The following is a 16,386-nucleotide window of genomic DNA, read 5'->3' as shown; positions in this document are numbered from 1 at the left end:
TGCTGATCTGTTCTTCGTGTGTTTCCTTCGTTATAATCCAACGGCTGAAATATGTCCCTGACGTGCGAATCGGATCGGTAAGACCAAACACCGGCTTCTCATTGGTCGACGAACTGTCTCGCGGATCGTTGTTTATGATGGATTACGGGTAATTGGGCGAAACTTAATTAACAATTAAAAATCGCACAGGCTAAGAATGTCATTAAATATATAGGATTAGAACTCGGACGTGAGACATTGGATGACAGTATACCACTGGATAACAAAACTGGCGACTAATTTTCCTTATCCTACGGAATTGAAGTAATCCAACAAAACATAATGATGATATGCAAAAAGGATGAAAAAAAATTGCAAAATTAATAAGCGTGGAGATGTGGGGTATCTATCCCCGTACCTCTCGCATCTGTGAGCTACATAAACACGTCAATTTAATACATTAATATAGATATATAACGTTATTACTTAAGCAAGCTTCCCCTCCTCAAGATCTCCCCGAATTTTCGAAGAATTTGCCTCTTCTTCTTCTGCCTAGTTGGAGAATCCCATGCTTGGTCACTGCAATCAAGTTCGTCAACAATGAGAGTCTTCGCGTGGTTCTTGCTCGCCAATGCAAGTGACTGCTTCTCATCCTTGTGCTCAGGAGATCCAATCATATCAAATATAGACCCCTCGAACCTTTCTGAATCTCCGAAAGAATGCCGCCGCGCATATCGATTGCGTGACTCCTTGTCGAACGTGGATTTGATCATCTTCTCACTGGCTCCATGATCGACCACCGATGGCTTAGGTGGTCGCGGCGATTCGCTCTCGATTGCAATGGTGGTTCTACTCAAGTCCATGGATGAAGTAGCCACGAGCAAGCTTTGTAGCTCTTTTACACTATCAAGTGCAGCTGCTTCACTAACTTTGAGGCATTCGAACTCTTGTTTAATATTCTTCAGATCATTGTCCTTCTCTGCTACCATGTCCTTGAGCTGAGAATTCTCATTCCTAGCAATATGCAGTGCTTCTTTCACTACGTTAGCTTCATTTATTGCTTGCTTGAGTATATCCCTCAGCTTTGAGATCTCTTCCCTTGCAGCTCTTTGTGAATCTATTAACCTAAAGTTCTCTTGCTTTACGTTATTGATCTCATCCTCGGAGGACTCCATGCATTTTATGAATCCACTCTCCTTCTCCCTCCATGCAGTGAATGATTCTTCTGCTTCCAACCTCAGCCTGTTTCTTTCGTCGGAAATCGCGCGAAGCTTGGCATCCTTCTGCTTCAATAATGTCTTCAACTGATCGGTTTCTACCCTCATGCTTTCTAATTCGAGTTGGTTCATTGCAATCCTCTCTTTAACAGAGCTGGACTCTGTCGTTACTTCTTTCAAGGCCGATGCTAGATCATCCATGGCCTTCTTGCTCTTCTCCTCTGCCTCCAAGGCAAGCTTGAGCTCGGATTTCAGCAATCCAATATTATCTTGATTGTGAGTATCGTTTGATGTGGCCTCCGAAATCTCGATGCACTCATGAAGAGATCTTATCTCAAGCTTGGCCTCTTCAAGTGAGATCTTGGTTTGCTCGAGCTGTTTGGTTTGCGTGGTGAGTGACTCAAGCATCTTCTTTTCAGATTCCCTCGCCTTCTTCAATTCATCCTCCAAAATCTCTACTTTAGTCTTACTTTTTGTTGAATTCTCTAAAATGCTTCTGTTCGAAAAGATGGTCCATTTCATCTCTTCAAGTTCTTGCTGGGCTTGAGATTTCTCCTCCTTTGCCTTCTTAAGCTCTTCTCTGAGCTGAACCAATTGGTGTTGCATGTTTGAAGCTTCAAAAGCAACGATAAATAATCTAAAAGGAACACAAAGGGAGGCTCAAGATCATAGAAACAAATTGCAAAACTAATAAAATTTTCTAAAATTCTAAAGATATAATCTATCTAGATACCTGGACCTGAACAGAATATTTCGCTCCCAATCATTCCATCATACATTAATTTCAAACGACGCAGAAGAAATGGAGAAAGAACCCAGAGACTGGGGGGGAGAGAGAAGCGGGTCTTGCATGGTTGGAAGCTTTCCATTGCTATTAGATCGTGAGTCTCTCTAAATTTAGCGGGCAGCTTTATTTGGGAGGCTCTTGTCCGTAAATTATTCCCAAGTAAGGGGACTGTTCGACTTGGTCCAGCCCAAAACGTTTTGGGCCAGAAGGAAATCAGCCCAATAGATAGGCAACAGTTCGGTTAAGAAGTTCCTTTCAGCTGATAGTCAAAGATGACGTTATTCTGGTAACCGTCAGATTATTAACGGACGGTCTCAGTTAAAAAGATGAAGGCTTACACAGCGACAGGAATAGGTCGGTCAAAAGGAATGCTTTCAAGTCAAGGCATCTCCGTTTTGCTCTTTATTTTAAGAGGAAAGTGTTGACAGATAAATAAAATTAAGTAGAATAAATCCAGCAAGATATCAGCTGCAGTCCTTGTCACGTGTCTTCACTATCCTTTTGTAAATTGTCGTTATCTGTCGTCTCTCCAAAACGCATCCCATGACTCTCTCTCTCTCTGTTTCACTTGTCCTCTCTTGCGTGTTCTATCTTATCCGGCCCTACAGAAAAGGACAAGTTATGTGAGCAGCAATTTTATGCAGAAAGTGAAGCCGCGCCATCTAATGGGGGATGATAATTAGAAATCGCCAAAGAGAATTATTTGCATTGCATAGTATCATAGTTACACAAACTACCAATCAAACCTCACAAATAGCCACACATGAGACTCATCAACCCATAATAGAAAAGAAGAAAGCTTTTATTACATTTACAATTCGAACCCCCCCCCGTCTTATCTTTTATTTCCATTATCCTTATTTTTCCTCTCTTTTTTTTTTGCTTTGTTCTACATCAGGATCCACCAGCGCAAAGTTGTGATGGAAAAAACTAATCATTCCTTTGCTACCAATCCTTCTAACGTTACCACTACCACTGCTAGCTCTACTAATCCCACCACCTCTAGTAGTAGTATCACCACCGCCGCTAATTCCGGTAGTACCATCCAAAGCTCGCTTAAATCCCTTAATAAGTCCTCCTACAAGATCTCCAAGACTGCTTCCGGAAATCGTTACCCTAACTCTAACCCTACTCATCCGGCTCAACCTCCGCCTCAGGCGGCGATCACTAGCGGAGACGGCGGTGGCGCCCCGCCTCAGCCGCCCGTATACAACATCGACAAGGACGACTTCCGTGAAGTCGTGCAGAAGCTCACCGGCTCGCCGGCAAACCACCAGATCAGGCCGGCGGCGCCACCGCCTTCTCCACCAGCTGCCGCCGCTGCGCCGACCTCCCGCCTCCACCGCATCCGTCCGCCGCCGCTCGTCCACTTGGCGCAGCGCCCGCCGCCGCCTCTCGTCGCCGGGGAGTCCTGGACTCGGCCGCCGTTCTCGCCGCTGCCGCCTCTCCCGGCCGTTAACACGGCGGCGGAGTCGCCGATCTCGGCGTACATGCGGCGGTTGCATGGTGAAGCGCAGTCTCCGTCTGCCGCGGCTGGAATCCAACCGCCGACATCGCCGATAGGGTATGGGTGCTTGTCGTCGCCGAGGACGGCGTACGATATGATGATGTCGGCGGGCATGGGGCTGCCGACGTCACCCGGTGTGCCGATGCCTACGGCGAGCCCAAGGTGACTCCGGTGTAACTTCTCAATCAGGTAATTCCCGGTGGAGAAGGTAATGCTATCATCTGTTTATGACTAGACTTTAGCATTCTTGTATATTTGAACATCTGAAGGATTAGTTATCATTTTGAGTCTTAAGGGTGGATGTCATGGTCGTTATGAAGAAAGAAGAATGAATCTTATGGGTGTGAGATTCCTTTTCTTTTCATCATTTTTTGTCCTTTTGGATTTACATTAAGTTATCTATCAGATATTTGAATGCTATTCTGGATAATTTGTTTACAATCTCTTGTTTTGCAGTGTGTTTCCTTGTTCATAATTGGAGCAGTAATTTTATCAGAAACGTAGAAATTGCATAGGTCAATTTTCTCAACTCCAGCTTAGGATAGAAACTTAAACTCTGGCATTATGTTCTCTCCTATTAATATTTGCGTACATCTCTATTCTTATTTCTCCACTATCTTGTTTTGCTACACCTTCATAACATGGTTGTGAAATCTCATCAAATTTTATAGATTAGTTCTTGCTGAATAAGTAATTGAAGCGGCAAAGAACCTTAATAGAGTCCTTATGTGAAAATCATCCAGATCAATTGGATCTATTTGCTATAAATTGAATCCAAAGAGAAAAACAGATCATCTGCTGCAACTACTAGAGTAGGATGGTTAAAATTCACTCAGAGGATTGCTTCTTTCGTCGTGTGTCAGAATGCTCTAACAATTAGTTACTAGATCATTAAAGATTACCCATAAAGTGGTGAACTTGTTTCAGACAGTAGTGTACTGAAAATTACTTTGTCATACAATAGGTAAACTAGCTGTACACTCTCCCTTTGAAGATTGTTTTTCTTTTGTCTAATCCTGCTACCTGCTTATCTACAATCTTAATGGGGACCCACCAGCATCCTCCCTTCTCTCATAAAAGTTTATGCTTATGATTGTGAATGAAGGGAATTCTACGAAGTAGGGCATGTATACCTTTAATGATGAAGAAAAATATGTTGGCAATTAATCATCAAAACGAAGAGGAAGAGGATGGAATTCCTGGCACTGTCAGTCATCTAACCTGAAAGTACAGTTGTTCATAATCCAGACTGAGTGCAAATAAATTGCTGCCTGGGACCAGGACATCTCAAGAAGGCAATCACTCAATGTTCCAACCAAAATTTCAAAGTGTTTATTAGTATGGCCATTTTGTCTCTCCCTACAGCCACATATTCACAATGAGATATAGAAGTTAAAAAAAAAAAAATTAAACAGTTAGTATGTATTGGCTTTTCCTTCTACAAATCAGAGAGAAGTAGATCTGGCCCACTGGCAATAAGTACATCCTCAATTACTAGAAGCTTGGGACATGGTGTTTTTCAAGATTGTTTAACATAATGATAACTCATGAAGAAAGTTTGGAACTTACTCTTATGTGGCACCACAGGGAAATAGTAATTACTTCAGTAAATGAGGGTATTCTGGGGTGATATATTTGCATCTATTTGTAGATGCTTATTTTAAGGCCATTCAGACTTGTGAGACATTATAACATTGCTGTTCTGTTTTCAATTTCTTTTTCAAACTATTATTTACCCATAGTAGCTTTTCTTGGAGTAGTTAATTGTACTCTCTAGTCTCTTCTTTCACTGATTTTGGCTGATTTCGAATTATTTGCGTTATACTAGTTAAGTTGAAGTGTTCAACACTTGCTTCTTCTTTTTTTTGGCTTTTCTTGTCTTACCTCACAAAAAATTATCTTTTGGTTGTATTGGCTTAGAGAATTTGAACACTATGATCTCGAAATTGTTTTGTATTCAGTTATTCATGAATAGAGTTTGATTCACGCATTTACTTGTGATTTCCTTGTGTTGATGTGTAATTGTCTAACCATATCATTTTTGTGTTGCTGCTGCATCATTTGATGATATCATTTCATCTTACTAGTATCTTCTCTCCGATTTGGTTTTACAGTCTACTAGGTCTTTGATTTTGTTTTTGTTGAAAAATGCATATAGTCATGTCAAGTTTGTAGGTGATATAGCTGCTCTTCTTAAATACACGGTAGTACCTTCATGTTTTTCACGATCACCCTAATGAATTACTGTTGATTTAGCAATTTATTCAATGCTCTTGTTGTTACTTACATAATTATTTAGATTCAAGTGCCTGACATCCAGACAGGTAAGATTATAATGTTATTGTTCGTGAGAAATTTCTAATGTTAGGAATGACAGAATCAAACTGTACTATTACCTAAGAGTAATTCTTGGATGGAGATTTCCAACATGAAAGTTGCTGTCTAACAATTGTTATCTCCAAATGATTTGAGCAACCTGTAGGTGATCCTTGCACTTTGCTTGTAGCCTAATCATTTATCAGGTTTTAGTTCCAATTTGATACTTTCAACTGTTGATTCATTGACTGGATGTTGTGATAAGATCTAAATTTGGGTAATGATTTTCTTGCATTATTAGCATCGACATTAATCATACCTTCCTTTAATCGTCCTGTTTTTGTTTGGACTTAGGGAATGTTTAAATTTAGTTTTCACCCATGTTCATCTATTCTTTGCCTAGCTTTAATCGTCCACATAGTGTTTTCATCTTCTAACCCGTTCGGTCAACTTAAGCAGGAAAGCAGAATTGTTCGATTTGCTTTTTGCTCTGTGTACCTTGACTTTTTCTTTCTTATTCTTGATACCATTGGCATTTGGCAGCATCGAGGCTGCCACTTTCACCTCATGGTTTGGAATTTCTGCATCTTATCTTCATCGGTTGGTTCACGAAGATAATACATGCCAAGTTGCCAAGTTCTCCAATGTTATTAAATGTCATTCTTAGCCACTATTACACATATTTTATTTTACTTATTTTCATTTAATAAGTTCCTTCTGAAAAGTTAACAAGTTATAATTCCTTTTTGGGGTTGGTAGGAATAGTGGAATTCATGATATAGGATAATTGAACTTTTAAATCAAATTCCGGGACAGTACATTTTGGAAATCAAGTAGATCTGCAAATATATCTCTTTTTTCTTCTGGTGGGAGGAATTATTTTGTGTACAGATGGGGTTCACTCTTGGTCATGAAAACCTCTTTTGTCAAGGCTATCACTTTAGCTAATTTCCAAGCAGATGAAAAGTGGGCAGATACTTTGTATACTCGGATTACCAGGCCCTACCCATCTTTTATCCTTTTATTTCAGGCGGCAATGATGCTGCCGCTGAGTGCTGACAGCTAATGACTACAAAAGCAAGAAAAGGCCCAGAGAGAGTTGAGAAAGTGGGTGGGACTCACCAATCCACCATTAGCTTTATCCTTAACCTGGACTTGCATCCACAATAGCATAATCTAAGAATAATTCCTTAACCTGGACATGCATCCACAATAGCATAATCTAAGAATACTGTGCATAGGAAGAGAATTCAGGAGATGGCACAAGGTTTCTCCTTGCATTATCAATGGATGCAACATACGAAGAGAGCTTAGGCATTCTCAAATCCAAACACAGTCAGAAACACAGTGATGAAAGGAAAAAAGAAAGCACAATGCGACACTTTTTGGGATCACAAGAGACAAAGAAGCAATAGCCAACCCTCTCCCGTATTACTCCTAGGGATAGTAAGTTCAATAACAGAGGAAGTGGCCTTCAATCAGCAACACAATCATCTCAGCTACTATCTATCATTCATCCTCACCTTTGGATGCGTCCTTCATCTCTTCTACTCCTTCATCCTTTGAAGAACAATTAAGCAGCGATTAGTTTAAGGGATTATGAGTAGAGTGTTAAATAGAATATTACTGTTTGTTTTAAAATCTTCCACAGACCTGCATGTCCGAAGTCCATAAGGTGAGGTTGTCACGGAGGAGCTGCATGATGAGAGTGCTGTCCTTGTATGACTCCTCTCCTAGTGTATCCAGCTCCGCAATCGCTTCATCGAATGCCTAGAACCAAAATTCTTTTTCTAAAATATATATTGGAGGACTAGAACATGAGTATGATTTAAACTTCAAAACATCTCAATTATTGCGCGTTAATCCGATGGCGCGTCTCCACTCACCTGCTTCGCAAGAGTGCAGGCTCTATCGGGCGAGTTCAAGATCTCGTAGTAAAACACCGAGAAGTTAAGCGCGAGACCCAAGCGGATCGGATGCGTCGGCGACAGATCCGCCACCGCTATGTCCTGCCACACAACACCAGATCCAGATCTAAAAAAAGTTTAAAACCCTAAACCAATTCAACACCAGATCCGATCTGATCCATTACCTGAGCAGCCTTGTACGCGCCAAGCGTGCTCTCCGCCGCCTCCTTCCGATCCGAGCCGGTCTTGAACTCGGCGAGATACCGATGGTAGTCTCCCTTCATCTTGAGGTAGAAGACTTTGGAGTCGGCGCCGGAGGCAGAGGGGACGAGGTGGGAGTCGAGCAGGCGGAGGATCCCACCGCAGATGGTGGTGAGCTCAGCCTCGATCTTGGACCGGTAGGCCCGGATCGAGTTCACGTGGCCCTCGTTGCCGCGAGATTCCTCCTTCTGCTCGATAGAGGAGACGATGCGCCACGAGGCGCGGCGGGCGCCGATGACGTTCTTGTAGGCGACGGAGAGGAGGTTGCGCTCCTCCACGGTGAGCTCCTCCGCCGCGGAGGCGGATGACGTGACCTTCTCCATGAACTCCACCATCTCCTCGTACCGCTCCGCTTGCTCCGCTAGCTTTGCCATGTACACGTTCTCCTCTCTGGTCGCCATTGCCGCCGCTAGTTCCAAGTGGAGGAAGAGGAGAAAATGAAGGAAGGAGATATGAGAGCAGGAGAAGAATAGAGACGAGACAGGCAACGGCTTTTTAGTGGAACATATGGTTTTCTTTTTCGCATTTAACTACCTAAACATTACCCTATTTTGAGACAACGACGAACATTTATTTTTTTAGCCCATCTTAGGAAGAGGAAAGCCCACTCTACTTCCATTCTTCCTGTCAGGTTCAGGTCAGGCCCAACTAGAAGGCCCACAAATTCTTATAGTTCTTATCAAGTCCAAAGCCCGCCCCACTTATAAATCCTGTCTAATAATTTAAACTCAGCCTGATCCAATCCAATCCAATCCAATCGAATAGAACTACTAGAAATTTTATAATACAAAAAAGGTGATAAAAATATTATGTTGATATTTTTCCATCGAGCATGATTGATAAGCTAAGTCTAGATGGAAACGGCAAAAACCGCCGTAAATTCTTAAGCGGCTTTGTAAAATCTTAATAATTTTCATTTATTGAGCAGGAAATAATAAATTTGGTTTCTAAAATTACTTTTACCTCTTGGGTAAGTTAGAGTATTAATTTTAATGTCCAAATTAACTAAGCCTACCCAAATATTTTTTTATTTTTTAATTTTTATGAATAAAAATGCGCTCACCATATACAGTAAGTCAAAAATACTGATATAAAAATATTTACTTTCACACATATATAATGAGTATTATTAAAACTAAGCTTTTAGATCGCATATAGTAAAAAGATGAAGATGGGTTAAACAAAATATCAGATCATCTGAGCATTTTCGGTTAATTTTAATGTAAATATGTATAAAATAAATCTGAACGTAAATATGGATAAGAATGTATGTAACTTATAAAATTATTTATGCGAAAAAGTAGAGCACCACCGTCCATACGTAGACATCATGGGCCCAATAGACGAAGACGTCGTGATCCATATTAACGGTGCCGTGCCCTCGGAGATGCTCGTTTTTAATTGCGGTCTCACTATCCCACTCAGCAACCGTGCTCAAAAAAATGCCACGTAGCCAATGGGCATTCGTACCTAAATTTCCGCGTCACTTCCACCATCCCATTCCGATACCTCAGTGGGTCCCATGAGAAAACCAAAAGTTAATTACTTATTCTTAAAATTAGGGTACTGATTTAAAATTTGTCCGTCGTGCTTGGTGTCTGGATGTAATGGGATTAACATATTCATATTGTATATTGAGGACACTAGACCAGCGTGATGCCACGACATCCCAAGTCTTACTCACTAATCTAGATATCGTCGTGAAGATTATGATACTAATCATCAGCAAACTTTATGAGCAAGTTGGTGTACGGTCGCGCCACGTGTGCTCAGTGACGTCTTGGGAAGGAGAATTTTTGCCCATTCCGATCGTACCAAGGATGACAACTAACGCCGTTAGACGTCGGACAAGTGGAAGACGGCGAGTTTTCGGCGTTCGCTCACTCGCGGAGAAGTTTAACGCATCGTGGACTCCAATAGAGTTAAAAAGAAGCTCTCTACGGAACACCGGAAAGTGGAAAACAATTTCTCTATTACAAAAAGAAGGAAAAAAGAAAAAGAAAAAGAAAGTCTCACTTCCCTTCCCCATGCTGACCCTGCCGTAACACACACTTACGTCGGACAGTTGGATACTTGGATGGATAGATGGCTAACTATTTTAGTCGGCAATCGTCGAGCTAAAAGCTCTCGATCTCTTCGTTCCTTTCCATTTTTCCATTTGGTCCTCCCTCTTATCTCATTCATTTCTTTGTTCTCCTCTCTGCTTTTCCTACTTAGTGGGCCTTTTTCTTCTTTTTTTTTTCCTTATCTATGATTGCTTCCTACTTACTCTGTCATAGCTTTGTTCTCTGAATCCAAATGGATCGCTTCGAAGTGATTAAGGATATTGGGTCCGGTAATTTTGGGGTGGCTAAGCTGGTTAGAGATATCTGGACGAAGGAGCTCTTTGCTATCAAGTTCATCGAGAGAGGGCAGAAGGTTCTAAATCTCTTCACTCGTCTGTATGTAATTCGGTTTTGTTGTTTTGGGATTCTGGTTAAAAATCCAATTTTGGCATCTGGGTATTGATTAGATTCCCAAATTATTGGCCTTTTGAAGGTTCTCTATGTCTGGGTTCTTATTTATTTTAGCAGGTTCCTTTTTGACTAGGAGTCCTTTTTCCTCTGTGGTTAACTCAGGAATTTGTTCTGTTTGGCAGATTGATGAGAATGTTCAGAGGGAGATTATGAACCACAGATCATTAAAGCATCCGAATATTGTTATGTTTAAGGAGGTAATGTTTGCTGCCCTTTGTCAGTGATCCGATATTGCAAGAAATCCACTATTTTTATCAGGCATGTGTTCGTTTCCCTCGGCTATATAATGGTTTGCTTCTAAGTTTCCACAAAAAAGTACCAAATATTGACTTTATAATCTAAATTGTAGTTTCCATGTTGTCACCTGATCTCAGAGAACTGTAAAAAGATTTTGATCTTTTTTGTCAGTCATATGCTCTGGATGGAAGAAACGAGAGAATCAATCTGTAGGCCTATCTCTTTATTATTGCTTCTTTTGAGAAGTACTACTGTTTGCATACCAAAAACCTCAATAATTGATGCTTACCTAAAAGCTAGACAAGAAGGATGCCATCTCTACGACAAGAGAGAAAGAACTCATTAAGATATAATAAAATAGCATTAACTTGTGAAATGGTGTGTTTGGATTAAATAGTGGGTAAATTTGGAACCATGAACTTGATTGCATCTAACTGTCTCCATGCACGCTAGAGGTGACTGGAAAAAATCAGTGTAGTTTACGAGGTCATTTCCACTGTTGAGATAAAAGAAGGAATTTATCTTTTCAGGTCATGCTAACACCTACACATTTAGCTATAATCATGGAATATGCTGCTGGTGGTGAGCTATTCGAGAGAATATGCAATGCAGGGAGATTTAGTGAGGATGAGGTAGAAAATACTTGCATAATCTTCAAAAGTTAAATGGTGTGCAATGCTGTCTTGTGTTGTTTACCAAATGTCCTTAATCTTCCGAACAGGCAAGGTTCTTCTTCCAACAATTGATATCTGGAGTCAGCTATTGTCATTCCATGGTACTTTTTGTTTGTTGGCCTGTACTTTTACAAATATCACTTACACCAATTGCATGTAGTTATGGTGTTCTTATTCCTTTTGTTGCAGCAAATATGTCACCGGGATCTTAAGTTAGAAAACACTCTTTTAGATGGCAGCTCAGCACCGCGTCTTAAGATCTGCGATTTCGGTTATTCTAAGGTATAAAAGATCACCCACAAGACTGAACTGTTTGTGATGACAAATACCTTACCATTTCTTTTGTGAAAATATTTCAGTCCTCTGTGTTGCATTCCCAACCAAAATCTACCGTCGGCACACCGGCTTATATAGCACCAGAGGTGCTCTCTAGAAAGGAATATGATGGAAAGGTATATCTGTTACGCTTATTTTTTGTTCTTCCTGCTGATTTTTAGTACTGATGTCAGTCAATTGCTTCGTATAAAATCTAGATTGCAGATGTTTGGTCCTGTGGAGTTACATTATATGTGATGCTCGTTGGAGCTTATCCTTTCGAGGACCCTGATGATCCAAGGAACTTCCGCAAGACGCTTACGGTGAGTCTCTGATACCTACTCAGTATTCAAGTCTAAAATGGAATTCTACAAGTTCTTTCCTCATCAATAGTTTTTTTTTTTTATAGTAATATCAGTGACATAAACACTATCTCAAAAGAAACATCTGCTACTTTGCAGCGAATACTTAGTGTCCAGTACTCAATTCCAGATTATGTGCGAGTGTCATTGGAATGCAGACATCTTCTATCCAGGATTTTTGTAGCCAATCCTGAACAGGTTAGACATTTCCATGGATAAAATTGTTGTCATCCACTCATATCATGAAATATCTGAATTGCAGTTGGCGATTGATTCTCTTTCTTTAACTTTAGATGCTTAGAATGTTACATGGCTACATTTCATGCAGAGAATTACCATTCCAGAGATTAAGAACCATCCATGGTTTCTGAAGAACCTGCCTATTGAGCTAACGGACGGGTATCAAACGAGCTTGCAGATCACAAACCCGAACATGCCGTCACAAAGCATCGAGGAAATTTCAGCCATAATTCAAGAGGCACGTAAGACTACTGAGGGCCCAAAGGCTGGTGCTGGGAACTTCGTTGCTGGTGGAAGTATGGACCTAGATGACATGGATGCTGATATCGACATCGATGATATTGAGACGAGTGGAGATTTTGTTTGCGCACTTTGAGTGTTAATGTTGAATGGATGCATGCATGAACTAGCTAGTGCCTAGTTGTTTTCATGTGCTTGTTGTATTGTTCATTCTCATGTTCCATAATGCGAGAAAAAAGAAGGATCATTTACCTTCTGATTGTGATGTGCATCAGGACATTTTCTTAGTACTGTTTGAATGACAAAGATTCTTTTCATCATTTGACCACACACACTTTGAAAGAAGTTTCTCTGTTTTTCTGTATAGAACGAGTATATTTGGATAACTTGCTTCATGATTTAGATGTAGGAAATTTGAACTTGATATATAAAAGTGTAGAACTATCATCATCTTTGCTTTAATTTTTGAAGCCAAACCTTTCTGTTGTTCTACATAATTGCTCACTTACATATTCTTTGGTGATCTCTTTCAGGAGGTTGCATCTATATTTAAATGACATGTCATCAAATTTAAAAATTAAAATTAGAATCGTTTCCTCACCATTTATCCTGAAATAGATGAATATTGAAGGAAGAAATTTTATTTGCTAGTTATATATCAGTACTAAAATTTCATAATATTATACTAATAATAGTCTGGTATTTAATTCTTTATCCTTCCGATTTTTGTAACTTACATTTATGATATTGAGTAGATGTAATTTTCTCATTTTGTGAGGGGTAGATGGCAAAGTAAACACTGCCGTTCATCTAACGGCTTGGAACATCCGATGCCGCAATGCACGGTCCTGATCAGCGGTCCTAAACATAAGCCCTAATCTCTCATCCCCTTTGCTATATATAAATCACCATTGGAAACCCCTCCAAACTCTCGGAAAACCTTAGCGGCGCTCGGATCTTTGCGCTTCTCTCCGCTGCCTTCCGATCTCTGCAGCGATCCGAGATGAAGGTACTCACTTGGAAGTCTTCTAACGCTTACTACTTCTTACGAACCATCTTGGATTCTTCGTCGTCTTTTCTTTACTTTTGCTTTGGCCGATGATTCGTAGGCCGCTTCGATCTGATATTTGCCTCTTATGTTGATTTTCCCCAAAATTTTGGCTAATTTATGCAGTTCAATATCGCGAATCCTACTACTGGGTGCCAGAAGAAGCTTGAGATTGATGACGACCAGAAGCTGTGAGTTTTTGTTTCTAATTTCGTATTTGCTTATTTGTAGTATGTTTGGGATACGATAGTTTTCTATTCGATTTGTTTTTGTTAATGGCCGATTTGTGCGAGATGAGTAATACGATCTGTTTTTACTTTCTGAGCGTCTTGTGTGGAAGAAGGTTATTCAGGAGCAGTTAGCTAGATAGATAGACTTGAGCTGTAGTTGGAATGCTCATTTGGTGCTCCTTAGTCCTTATACAGTGGTTGAGATGGTACAGGGATGAATATATTAGTTAATGGTGAGCGGTTCTATAGGAAGCACCCATTTGCCTTGTAGAATTACGCCCCTATTATGGTTTCTAATGGTCGAATTTGAATTATTGGTTTGGTGGTATATGCAGCCATTAATTAACTAGTCCAATAATTGTTGTCAGGGTATGTCAATGCTAGATTATTAACTATGCAGTCCTTCCGGTACGTGCTGAACGAATCCAAAAGAAAAACTTTTTGATGCATATTAGTAATGCTATACAGAAAGGACACGTTTTTACACTGTCCAATGAATGACATTCTGTCTATTCAGGTATTAATTTTAAGGAGGAAGGGATTGTTGATAACCTGATAGAGAGATACATACTCTTCTATTAATTTCTATTCTTATCGATTTGTGTTGACTGTTGAGGGTGGTGATGCTAACAAGCTGGAAGTGTTCAGACTCTTACTTGCTGTCATCATATTCTTGTATTGACAAGAAATATGCAACTGGCATTTTTAGCCCTCATTTTTTTATTTTTGCTTTCTGTGACTATTGGTTATGAAGTAGAAACTCAAACATGTCTTTTGTGTGTTTTCCAGTCGTGCCTTTTTTGACAAGAGGATCTCTCAGGAGGTCAGTGGAGATTCTCTGGGTGAGGTATGCATAATCTGAACTTGAAGCTACTAGATACTGTTTTCTGATTTTCCATGGAGCAACAATATCTTGCTTGTTCATATAGGAGTTCAAGGGCTATGTCTTCAAAATTATGGGAGGTTGCGACAAGCAAGGTTTTCCAATGAAGCAGGGAGTACTAACACAGGGACGTGTGCGCTTGCTGCTTCACAGAGGTAACCGGTTAAACCTTTTTTTTCTTTTTAAACTGCTTCGAACTTTTCACTGCTATGGTAGTGCAATTGCATACTTAGTTAGAAAGCTTTCTATGACCATGAAGACCAGGAATACCTTATGCGTTGTTGTGAAAACAATGCCATAGATGATTTTTTTTGCTTGTCCAATATCTCATTCCTGTTACTGGTGGATCCTTTCTGTCAGGAACCCCATGTTTCCGTGGATATGGCAGGCGTAATGGAGAGCGCAGAAGGAAATCTGTTCGTGGGTGCATTGTCAGTCCTGATCTCTCTGTTCTTAACTTAGTCATTGTTAAGAAGGGTGAGAATGACCTTCCTGGCTTGACTGATATTGAGAAGCCTAGAATGAGAGGACCAAAAAGGGCATCAAAGATCCGGAAGCTATTCAACCTTTCCAAGGAGGATGATGTCCGCAAATACGTCAACACGTACCGCCGAACCTTTACTACTAAAGCGGGTAGGTTCTGCTGGATAATATGAGTTTATTGATAATTTATTCCTTTATTCTCTAATATGTTTTGCCAGCTAGGTTTTATAACTTTTAGTGGACTAAGATTCCGACCTGCTTTTTCCGGAGTCTTAAGCATTTGGCTTGATTTTCTTGATGGCCTAATTGTTTGCATGGCTGGAAGATATGCATGGTTCTGCCCTTTTTTTTTTTTAATCTTATCTCCATTTGTTTTTTGTATTGCTGTAATTTTATACAGGCAAGAAGTGCAGCAAGGCACCCAAGATTCAAAGGCTTGTGACTCCCTTGACTCTTCAAAGGAAGCGTTCCAGGATTGCAGAGAAGAAGAAGAGGATTGCCAAAGCCAAGTCCGAAGCAGCTGAATACCAGAAGCTATTGGCTACCCGACTCAAGGAGCAGAGGGAACGCAGGAGCGAGAGCTTGGCCAAGAGGAGGTCCAAGCTTTCAGCTGCCTCTAAGCCATCCGTTTCAGTTTAAAACCCTAGGCTTATTAATCAGAAAGAGTATGTTAGGTATCCTTTGAGTACTGCTGTTTTCCATTCATCTATTTATGAGATTTTGTATGAGGACAAATCACGCAGTGTTCGATTTTTGGATATTTGAGTCTGATTTCCTTGATTTGACAGGATAGTGTTAGTGGCTCCGTTGTTCCTTTGTTATAATCGTAAGCTATTTGTTATGTACACATTTTATGTGCTGGTTTTGTCGACCTAATATGTTTGGTTCTTGATATGCATATTGCTCTACTGCCGTGGTAAGCGCAGTTGTCTTTGGTAATGGATGCACCACGATGAATGGGTACTCTTCACGTTTCATGATCCTATTTATATGGTCTGCAATTCACTGTATGCCTTATTGGTGGTCTCATATGCTAGACTTTGCAGCTTTCATCCAATTTATGGTTTGCTACTTCAGATGTATTGCATGAATTATTATCCTTAGATTCATGTTTCCTCCTGGACAGTCTTATGAAGAGACTATGCAAGTGTATTCAGTGAAGATTCTATTGGTCTCGAAGATGA

At 40.4% G+C, this 16,386-nt stretch overlaps 5 protein-coding genes across 7 annotated transcripts; 3 read left to right on the top strand and 2 right to left on the bottom strand.

Moving 5' to 3' along the window:
• Positions 1 to 276: 276 nt before the first annotated feature.
• Positions 277 to 2,068, bottom strand: LOC140779051 (uncharacterized). 3 transcript variants are annotated; one of them, XM_073123999.1, is made up of 2 exons: positions 1,930 to 2,068; positions 277 to 1,833 (listed from the first exon to the last, which is right to left on the bottom strand). In XM_073123999.1, exon 2 carries the CDS (start codon positions 1,800 to 1,802, stop codon positions 462 to 464), a length of 1,341 nt encoding a protein of 446 aa, XP_072980100.1. In that variant the 5' UTR covers positions 1,803 to 1,833; positions 1,930 to 2,068; the 3' UTR covers positions 277 to 461. The 3 variants fall into 3 exon arrangements, with proteins under 3 accessions (XP_072980100.1, XP_072980099.1, XP_072980101.1); XM_073123998.1 differs by having other exon boundaries at positions 277 to 1,810; positions 1,930 to 2,050; XM_073124000.1 differs by having other exon boundaries at positions 1,936 to 2,036.
• Positions 2,069 to 2,671: 603 nt separating this feature from the next.
• LOC140777469 (VQ motif-containing protein 9-like) lies at positions 2,672 to 6,583 on the top strand. The gene is made up of 2 exons (XM_073121608.1): positions 2,672 to 3,679; positions 4,596 to 6,583. The coding sequence occupies exon 1, from the start codon at positions 2,904 to 2,906 to the stop codon at positions 3,654 to 3,656; it is 753 nt and encodes a 250-aa protein (XP_072977709.1). The 5' UTR covers positions 2,672 to 2,903; the 3' UTR covers positions 3,657 to 3,679; positions 4,596 to 6,583.
• A 481-nt stretch (positions 6,584 to 7,064) lies between these two features.
• LOC140777471 (14-3-3-like protein 16R) lies at positions 7,065 to 8,481 on the bottom strand. Its single transcript, XM_073121610.1, has 4 exons — positions 7,899 to 8,481; positions 7,693 to 7,815; positions 7,460 to 7,576; positions 7,065 to 7,366 (listed from the first exon to the last, which is right to left on the bottom strand). Exons 1-4 carry the CDS (start codon positions 8,373 to 8,375, stop codon positions 7,316 to 7,318), a joined length of 768 nt encoding a protein of 255 aa, XP_072977711.1. The 5' UTR covers positions 8,376 to 8,481; the 3' UTR covers positions 7,065 to 7,315.
• A 1,520-nt stretch (positions 8,482 to 10,001) lies between these two features.
• Positions 10,002 to 12,886, top strand: LOC140777468 (serine/threonine-protein kinase SAPK2). Its single transcript, XM_073121607.1, has 9 exons — positions 10,002 to 10,392; positions 10,613 to 10,687; positions 11,258 to 11,359; positions 11,449 to 11,502; positions 11,591 to 11,683; positions 11,761 to 11,853; positions 11,935 to 12,039; positions 12,178 to 12,276; positions 12,407 to 12,886. The coding sequence occupies exons 1-9, from the start codon at positions 10,273 to 10,275 to the stop codon at positions 12,692 to 12,694; spliced, it is 1,029 nt and encodes a 342-aa protein (XP_072977708.1). The 5' UTR covers positions 10,002 to 10,272; the 3' UTR covers positions 12,695 to 12,886.
• Positions 12,887 to 13,416: 530 nt separating this feature from the next.
• LOC140777470 (small ribosomal subunit protein eS6-like) lies at positions 13,417 to 16,094 on the top strand. The gene is made up of 6 exons (XM_073121609.1): positions 13,417 to 13,567; positions 13,733 to 13,797; positions 14,626 to 14,683; positions 14,766 to 14,874; positions 15,080 to 15,352; positions 15,603 to 16,094. The coding sequence occupies exons 1-6, from the start codon at positions 13,562 to 13,564 to the stop codon at positions 15,839 to 15,841; spliced, it is 750 nt and encodes a 249-aa protein (XP_072977710.1). The 5' UTR covers positions 13,417 to 13,561; the 3' UTR covers positions 15,842 to 16,094.
• The last annotated feature ends 292 nt before the right edge of the window (positions 16,095 to 16,386 follow it).

This window comes from Typha angustifolia, chromosome 15 (genome assembly GCF_048772165.1).
Source record: "Typha angustifolia cultivar Huaian chromosome 15, ASM4877216v1, whole genome shotgun sequence".
In the NCBI taxonomy this organism is placed as follows: Eukaryota; Viridiplantae; Streptophyta; class Magnoliopsida; order Poales; family Typhaceae; genus Typha; species Typha angustifolia.
The sequence above is the reverse complement of the archived record's forward strand: the minus strand, read 5'-3'. Positions and strand labels throughout refer to the sequence as shown.